General features: G+C 32.5%; 2 protein-coding genes across 2 annotated transcripts; one reads left to right on the forward strand and one right to left on the reverse strand.

Moving 5' to 3' along the window:
* Positions 1 to 1,777: 1,777 nt before the first annotated feature.
* On the reverse strand, positions 1,778 to 3,586 carry LOC114404140 (acyl-CoA-binding domain-containing protein 3-like). The gene is made up of 3 exons (XM_028367243.1): positions 2,639 to 3,586; positions 2,377 to 2,482; positions 1,778 to 2,049 (listed from the first exon to the last, which is right to left on the reverse strand). Exons 1-3 carry the CDS (start codon positions 3,376 to 3,378, stop codon positions 2,008 to 2,010), a joined length of 888 nt encoding a protein of 295 aa, XP_028223044.1. The 5' UTR covers positions 3,379 to 3,586; the 3' UTR covers positions 1,778 to 2,007.
* A 1,160-nt stretch (positions 3,587 to 4,746) lies between these two features.
* LOC114404137 (uncharacterized protein At2g23090-like) lies at positions 4,747 to 6,592 on the forward strand. Its single transcript, XM_028367239.1, has 3 exons — positions 4,747 to 4,973; positions 5,145 to 5,185; positions 6,193 to 6,592. Exons 1-3 carry the CDS (start codon positions 4,898 to 4,900, stop codon positions 6,310 to 6,312), a joined length of 237 nt encoding a protein of 78 aa, XP_028223040.1. The 5' UTR covers positions 4,747 to 4,897; the 3' UTR covers positions 6,313 to 6,592.
* Positions 6,593 to 8,727: the final 2,135 nt, after the last annotated feature.

Consider the following 8,727-nt stretch of genomic DNA (forward strand, 5'->3'; position numbering starts at 1 on the left):
GTGGTGACAATGGGATGGATCTAGAGACAAGGTGAGTTGAAGATGACTTAAAAGAATTAATTATTACTATCTACATGTTTGGTTTGAAGTAGTTATAAGATGAGTGATATTTTGAAAGGTTTTCTGAGAAGTGTGTGAGTGAGGACGAAACACGCTGAAAAAGCTCGTTTTGGTCTATGGGGTTAATCATTGATCCTGAAAGCATACATAACTGATTGTTGAGGTCTTAAACAGAGTTACATACGAAGGGATCTGAGTAACAAAAATACTGAGTAAAGTGTCATCGCGCAAAATAACGTAGGGTGAAAGCCACCGAGAAGTCGAAAATTAGAGATGTTGCAGGGGTGGTTGTCGTGATGATGGCAATGGTGGTGGCAACAAAAAATATCATGTCAAATGTGAAAAATGTGTTTTTTAAATGAAAAAATAAATTCAAAAAACTTTTTTTTCTTGATTTTGAAAATGAGTGTAAAAATATTTTGAAAATGATTTAAAGACCATTTCAATTTCTATTTTGCTAAACATTTTTTTTAAATTGTATTTGAAATCCTAAAACCAAAAACAATCATTCCAAACGGACCCTAAGCAATCTATTTTGAGTTCTTTTATCTTACGTAAATTGATTCCTAAGATGACATCATAATTAAGCAACTCATATATATTTTGTTTCAATAATATAATTTTAAGTAACTTTTAAATTACCCCTTAAATGATCTTTAAATGGTCTTTAAATCAACTAAGTGTATTTTAAATAAGTGATCCACTAAACAACTAGCATCGGAGATTCTCTAAGTGTATTTTAATTAAATTCTTAAAATCTTCTTGTCTAATACTTTTTTTTCTTCTTTGAAATTTTAACGTATTTCTTACAATACTTTTTAAAAATTGATGAAATTTATAGTTATTGAACCTTTTAAATCTTTTTTGTTTTAAATATTCCTTAAACTTTTTAGTCGTAATAGGTTAAAAACAAGACATTAAATTTAAATAAACATCATTGAAATACCAAATGGTATATAAGCCACCATGGAGAAGTTTATTGTAGTTATACTTTACTTTAACCAACCATTAATGAACTTGACATTTGTTTACAACGGAACTTGACATTTGTTTACACCCAGAACGTTTCAGCGGAAGGCACGTAATCCGTATTGTAGTTTTCGAGTCCATGGAAAAATGTACATCTAGCACTAACTTCTTATTGAATAATGGAGAACAACTCTCCACCTAGGAAATGTAATTGCTAGCATTTTGTATTGATAATTTAAAAATGATTAGTGGACACTGGACATCTTCACTTAAACTTTAGAGTTTAGATGAAAATTAGTGAGAGAAAGAGACAGAAGTGAGAATGGTAATGGACTAATGATAAGAATAAATGTATGATATGTTTTAGAAAGAGAAATAGAAAAAAATATTAATAAGATGTTTAGAGTGAAAGTGTCTACTATGATTGCTCTTAAGAGAAAAATTACAAGCTTTACTAGTTTTGTTCTGCACTAGATCGTGGGCATTGGACAATAACTATCCAGTATCCACTTAAGAGTAAGAGATCTCCTCGTGGAAATTTCAGTGAGAGTTCTCCTGTTAACATTTTGCATTTACTATTTGTCATATCCAATTTAATTCTTCGTTCCAAAAAATATTGAAGTTAATTTTACCTTGACGCATCAGACTCCTCTACTTTAGTTATTTAGTTCATGTAGACGAAATTGTGGAAAAAGACAGATGAATATGACGTATAATCTAATCCTACTTCCAACTAACACGCAATCAATTTATCGGCAAGGTTCAAATAATTTATGCTGCAAGCGAATTATGGTCGCGGTTCTCTGTTTGGCGCTTACTTATAGTTATGTGAGTCAAAGATTTTGCAAAAATAAAAAATCCTTCTATAATTAATCTTCCCTGCAGCGCAGTTTTACTTTTACACATGCACACTTGACACAAAATCTTATAAGGTTATACCTTATAATGTTCAGCTTCTTTGTCATAGTAGCTATGCCTTCAAATCACAAGGTTAGTTGCAGAAGCCGGTTTAGCATTATCCTGTAATAAAAGGAAATATAAAAATTCAACCATGGTAGGCTCAGTAATACAAACAATTCATATAAAGCTTCAAGGCTTTATCTAATAGATTTAATAAAGAAATAAATCACCCCTCCACCAAAAACTGTGGGGTAAATTGGGAATCAGGGAAGGCATGGGCTTCCTTCCAGTATAGACAGGACAATTGAGAAAAAAAGGATAAAACTTCTCTGGTTAATCACGCCAAGTCCAACGGACCAAGAAAGACCAAATAAAATATGTATCTCATCTTTATTTAGAAAAGGGTGATCGAGTAACAAAATAGTATTACTAACCATATCTACTTACATAAGGATTTTCTTCAATCCAATCAGGAATGCTTTCTGATAGAAGGCTGATAAATTGTTCCATGGCCTCCTCTGGACTCATAATCCCAAGTTGTCGCCGTGCAATCCTTACACAAAAAACAATTTTGTTAACTACATAAAAGAATCTAATGAAGAAATCTAAGCAACTCAAACCAATACTAGAGCTAGAGGGAAAAAAGGTTCTAATTTTTATTTTTTAAATATTAGGAGATAAATAAGCAGGGTAATCATCAATCAACTACCACTTTGCTCGAGCAGAGAACTTCAGAGCCATTGGCTGAGGTTCATGGCAAGGACCCTGAGTAGCAATTCGGTGATAACCATGAAGCTTCATCTTCACATCATTGCTAAGATTAGCATTGCTCTTGGAACCGACAAATACAACTGCAGCACCAAAACGCCTCTCTAATTCAGTGCTTTCTATTCCTTCCCAATCATCCTCATCCACCACCGAGCCCTTGTTTTCACCAATTTCCTCGTTCATACTAGATTCATCAATCTCATTATAATTTCTTTCGCACTGCGAGATCTCAACCTCTTCAACTTTGTTCTCTCTAGAATCACACTCCATCAATTCTACCTCAACTTCGTCAATATTAACAACCCCATCATTACCCTCATCCACAACAGGATCCTCCGCCAAATCCACGAGTTCAATTTCGTCGTAAACACTGTACTCATCAATCTTCTCTGAATTGTGTATCTTGGGCGATCCACAACTCACATCCACAATTTCTGGGACTATTAATTTTCCCACTATCGGCTTGTCTCTGAATTCATCAATTTTCCCACCAATTCGAACAACTTTATCCGTTTCCCAACTCTTGGAATCAGATTTAATTCCATGATCATGATCACGCCCAAGAAGAGCCACTTTCTCATTTGCTTCCAAGTTTGGGGTCACAGAGAGGAGTTTGAGGAAAACCAATGGAAGCAAAAGAGAAAGAGCTATGGTGAAGGCAAGCTCCCATAGGAGCTCCATGGCTTGGTGATGGAGAGGGAATTAAAGAATTTATGAGTTTGTAATTTGTGTGTGAGTGGGAGGACCAAAGTCTGGGACTATTTTCTGATGATAACGTTACCAATAGGAAGAAAGTGGATTTAGCATAGAAGAGCAAGGTATATTCTCATTTGCATATCATACTTAGGTGTAACCACATGTAAATGTTTGATACACATGTCGGTGTTGGAAAATGACTCCTCCACCACCCCGAATAACCCCGGGTGAGGAACTTTGAAGGGAATATGTAGAAAGATAATTTCAAAACAATTTTGTAATTACCAACTAAATAAATCCCAAGGGAAAGAGATTCTATTTCTATCTACCAGTTTCCTGTTTTTGAGTTGTATAATTTTCAACCCTACCAGCAAAGTCCAGCCCAATTGGTAAATGATTGAATGTATGTTTGAGTAACTGTTATAAACGGAAGTTTGTAGCAAAATGAGTTTTGCATTAAAATTATTTCGAATAACAAAACTTTTCTTTTGCATAATTAACATGACTACCTTGTGAAGAAATAAGAACGAAAAATTCATAGATTTTTCTGCAAATTTGCACAGGTTAAATGCCATTAAATATCCATATTATAGAAAAATAATTTTCTCTCATTTATTTTATGAAATCACTTAAACATATTTTTTCTCTTCCCACCAAAATAATAATTAATCTTATACTTTATAAATATTTTAGATTATAAATTCATAAAATAAATAAATAACGAAATTTGTTTTTTTTATTATAAATAATTGATGATGTTGTTCATGCAAGAAAAATTCATATTGTTCACCCAAATTTTCTTTTGTTACGTTTTGTGTTTTTATTCATTTTTTTCTTTCTGCATTATATGAAATAAATATTTTATGAATATTAGCCTTAATTCCTTAAAAAAATGATTTATGTTTTTATATATTTTATGAATTTATTCTCTAAAATAGTTAGAAACTATTATTATATAATTTTGTTTTTGCTTCAGTCATAAAAAGGAACTAGAAACAAGTGTATGCTAATTGTAACTTAATAAGCATATACAATTTCTAATTACTCATATATACAAACGAAAATCATAATTATTATTTTGGTGGGAAGAGAGCAAATGTGATTTTATAAAATAAAGAAGAGAGATAAAATTGTTTTTCTCAAAGAATCACAATTAATTAATTAATTAATGAAGAATTGATTGAAAATGAATATTCAATGATCCTAAACATATGCAAAGTAAATATCTAATGACCTTTAACATGTGCAAAGTTGCAAAGGATAGAAAAATCCAAAATTCATAGGAAATTGGTTGAGAAAAGACATTAAAAAGACAAATTTACCACAGCCCCTTAAAAAGAAAAAAAGAAGAAAGGAAAGTGCTTGGTGCGACCAAATATTCCCGTTCCTCGGGCCTTGACTATTGAGCCATATATTCGCATTCGCGCGTTTCCTTCGGCTCTTGCTTCCGTGACTTGAGAAAAGAGAATTAGGGTCACGAGGGTTTCATCCTGCGGCATCAGACATGGGAGGAGGCAATGGGCAAAAGGCAAAGATGGCTCGCGAGAAGAACATCGAGAAGCAGAAGGCCGCCTCAAAGGGTAATTTTCCATTCATCGTTGTTCAATTGACTAGGGTTCCAATCCAGACTTTGACGCCTTCGATTTTTCGTGCCCAAAAACAAATAAATAAATAAATAATCTGAAAATCGAGACGGTATGTGTTAGATCTGGCTTGGTTCATGATTTTAGTATTTTGTTTGATATGCGCAGGAAGCCAGCTGGATTCAAACAAGAAAGCAATGTCGATCCAGGTAATATGGTGCTTGTAATCTCACAGCAGCTCTTTCCTTTTCAACTCGTTTTATTTTTCTCCGCATAAGTTGAATTTCTCACACGGTTTCTTGTATAGAATAATGAATTTCGATGATTAATATTGCAAATAAACGATCAATTTCGTCCTTGATCTATTACCCTCTCTACTAAATGGTCCTGAAGTAAAATAATAAAGTTTATTAGTAATCTCTCAAGTATTAAAATTCATGTTAATTAGGAAAATATATCAACTTAGGGACTAAAACTGATGGATGTTCAATACTTGGGACTTGGGAGGCGACTACATAGGGGAGAGAGTAATACTTAGGGACCAAATTGATTGTTTATTCCATTATTTTGGGTGGAGATTGCTGTATAGATTTGCCAATAAAGGCAGCATTTCTGTTACGGCTAAAATAATTCTCTGTGTAGTGTTTTCTATTCATCCTTTGGGACTAGGGCTGTTTCATTTTTCTATTTTTCTTCATTTCTGGAATATCTTTTGAATTTATGTTCCCTGTTCATGGAAAAGGTGGTATAGTGTTATTATAATGTGCCAGACATCAGTCAAAATGGGATTCAGGTTGCATACAAGACCTAGTAATCGCCAATTATTAAATATATCACCACTTCAATTACATAATTTTTTTTCTGAACTTAAAATATCTCAGAATATTAAAACTAATTGGAACAAAAAAGGAAAATGCAGCAAAGAAAAGACTAAGAGTCATACTTTCTGTTTGCATCAAAGCCATGGGTTATTTTTGGGCTGGGGAAGATGCAATCTCCTTGTTTTACCTTGCACTGCATGATCTAAGCTGTCTGATGCTGACTTCTGTTTTTAATTTGGTTTGTCAATGTCATATATACTCTATTTAGACATGCATGGGATCTGTTCACTTATATTCTCTAGTAATATTATTGAAATATACATGTTGCTGTAGTGATTGCAGCAGCATTGGAACTCTTTACTGAACATCAATAATGTTGTGATTGATGATTGCAGTGCAAGGTGTGCATGCAAACATTTATGTGCACCACATCGGAAGTGAAGTGTAGGGAGCATGCTGAAGCCAAACACCCTAAATCTGATGTTTATGCTTGTTTTCCTCATCTCAAAAAGTGAACATATTGGAGAGTGCAAATGGAGAAAAACTTTATATCATCATGGCCTCTTCCTTAAACCTATTGACAGAGATCTTCCCCATTTTCTATCTATATAAAATGTGTTTTTCTGTGTTTGTGCCTTGGGAATTTAGGAGGGACAAGGAGAGGAAGACTATTTTATTATGATTTCCCTTGATGACAGGACAAGAAACTGTGTGATGCTTGTCAAGGTGTAACTGTTTAATGATGGTTCGTGTTAATATTAAAGTGTTACAGAAACTTAAATTCTAGTCTTATCAGAGGAAATGTTTTACTATCAATAATTTCGTCTCAGAGTCTGGAACCAAAATGGAATTTTGGTGTCCTGAACTCAAGAATACTTTAGTATGTGGGTCTTTCCGTTCTGCCAGAGTGGATTTGATCTTATGATCTATCCCTAACGAGTAATGACTAATGACTGCGAATTTGTTCCCGTAAAACATTACTATTGATTCTTGATTTCTAAAAAGCTAACAACAGTCCAAACAATTCTCGACTTGTAATTGCCTAATTGGCCTTTTTCGTAAGATTCCGGTTTGTAAATACAGTAGATCTAGAAAGTGTGGGAGTCTCAAACAGAGGTGTCAAAGTCAAAGTGAGTTTGGTTCAACGTGTATTGTCATTGATCCGCGTCCACTCGAGCAATATTTTGTTGCTTGTGTTATCTCCGTCTTTTGACGTGGAAGAGTGGTTTGATGTAGGTACAAGACTAAACACGCTGTTAGACATTTTTATCAAGTTAGCAATTTTGTAGTATTTGCACCTTGCTTGGCGATATATGACGATAATGTATAAAATCCAGGATTTTTCTTTATATATAGTATGTAACTGGTGGGAAAACACTTGCCACGATTCATTCTCATACTCTCGAGTAAACACCTAAGAGATCTCTAATCGTTTTCTTGCAACTAAACCCCCATCGCCTGTGTATTTTTTACCATTATACAGTAGTGGATGCCGCCTAAGAAGATCACTTAACTTTTTGTACAGTTGTCACATAATACGAGACAACAATGATTTCAACTTTTTAAGGATGAAAAATAGAACTATTTTTACAGGAACTACGATCAAAAGCCAATCATTTATTTTACATAAATAAAAACATAGTTAACCTTAAATATAATTAATGTAACTTTATAATTAAAAGTAAAAATAGAGAACAGTTTTTCAAATCAAACAACCCAAGTTAGTTAGGTTGTGTTTGGATTTAAAGTTTTGATGAAATTCATTTTGCAAACTTTAATTGTAAAAGGAAACTCTCCCTTCAAACTGATAGAAGCCAAAATTGTAACACAACTCAATTTAAAATCAGACTGGACTGGAAACAAACAAGATGTTTCAATTTTAGTTTTTTATCATATTTTTGCACCTTCAAACTGAACCAAACATACACTTAGTGTGTAATGTTTGATTAGCCATTTAAACCCTCATTCTTACTTTCCAAAACACTTCCAATGTGAATCCTAAGATTCGATTGATTTGTTAAAAATTATGATTTACAAAATAATTTTTTATCCTATACATTTGATAAATAATGGAAAAAAAATAAAATAATAAGAAATTTACTAAACTATCTAATATTAATATTTTAATACAATTTATATCAAATTTAATATGTTTATGAAAATAATAAAAAAATCCAATGTTTTCTTTTTTAAATAATTTTGGTTAATTAATTTTTTTTTGACAATTAAAGAGATAGAAATAAAAATGTCTTTTTAATAGTTTATACCCAAGACAAAATTATTCCATGATTTTTTAGTATAAAAAATAAGAGATTGTCATGTCCTTATTTACTTGATTCTTGTGGTACCTAATCCTTCATCAAATCAAACATGGAATTAAAATATTTATCATGTCAAATCCCATAATTTTTAACAAATAAAAAAAAATCCCCAGTGTCGAAACGAAAGTTAATGCCTATATACGCAAAATGTACTAAAAAACTAAAAAAACACACACACCTTCAAGCTTATATATAATCACAACTTTCAAGACAATTTCAATTTTCAATAACTGGCAATAACATTATTCCTCAACTGCAACATAATGTCAATACACTCCACAGGGAAAACTAATCTCTGTAATAAACAGACGGTAACGAAGGTGCGTGTTAGGGTATCATAAAACAAATCCCAAATATATTAACTCAAGTTTATGGATCCATATGTGATCAAGTTACTGTGTCCTCATTCTGCTACTTTCAGCTGCCCTTACCTGAGAGAAATATGGATGTGCCTGCGGGACACACACCAAGATGACAGTAAAAAGTTAGTGCACATAGCTTAAAAATAAACAAATTAACTAATTAATCAAACATGAGAAAAGATAAAACAATTATAATTTTTGTCCTCTTAGTTTAATTTAGGTTTCAATTTGACCATCTAACTCTCTT

This window comes from Glycine soja, unplaced genomic scaffold, assembly GCF_004193775.1.
Source record: "Glycine soja cultivar W05 unplaced genomic scaffold, ASM419377v2 tig00000501_1_pilon, whole genome shotgun sequence".
NCBI classification, from domain to species: Eukaryota; Viridiplantae; Streptophyta; class Magnoliopsida; order Fabales; family Fabaceae; genus Glycine; species Glycine soja.

What these genes read in the sequence shown, in the direction of transcription:
- LOC114404140 (XM_028367243.1), bottom strand. Translation starts at nt 3,378, where the DNA reads ATGGAGCTCCTATGGGAGCTTGCCTTCACCATAGCTCTTTCTCTTTTG. An exon ending in TTCTCTGCTCGAGCAAAGTG is followed by an intron (nt 2,483 to 2,638) that starts GTAGTTGATTGA and finishes TTTTTGTGTAAG; the next exon opens with GATTGCACGGCGACAACTTG. An exon ending in GGATTGAAGAAAATCCTTAT is followed by an intron (nt 2,050 to 2,376) that starts GTAAGTAGATAT and finishes CTTTTATTACAG; the next exon opens with GATAATGCTAAACCGGCTTC.
- LOC114404137 (XM_028367239.1), top strand. Translation starts at nt 4,898, where the DNA reads ATGGGAGGAGGCAATGGGCAAAAGGCAAAGATGGCTCGCGAGAAGAAC. An exon ending in GCAGAAGGCCGCCTCAAAGG is followed by an intron (nt 4,974 to 5,144) that starts GTAATTTTCCAT and finishes TGATATGCGCAG; the next exon opens with GAAGCCAGCTGGATTCAAAC. An exon ending in AGAAAGCAATGTCGATCCAG is followed by an intron (nt 5,186 to 6,192) that starts GTAATATGGTGC and finishes TGATGATTGCAG; the next exon opens with TGCAAGGTGTGCATGCAAAC.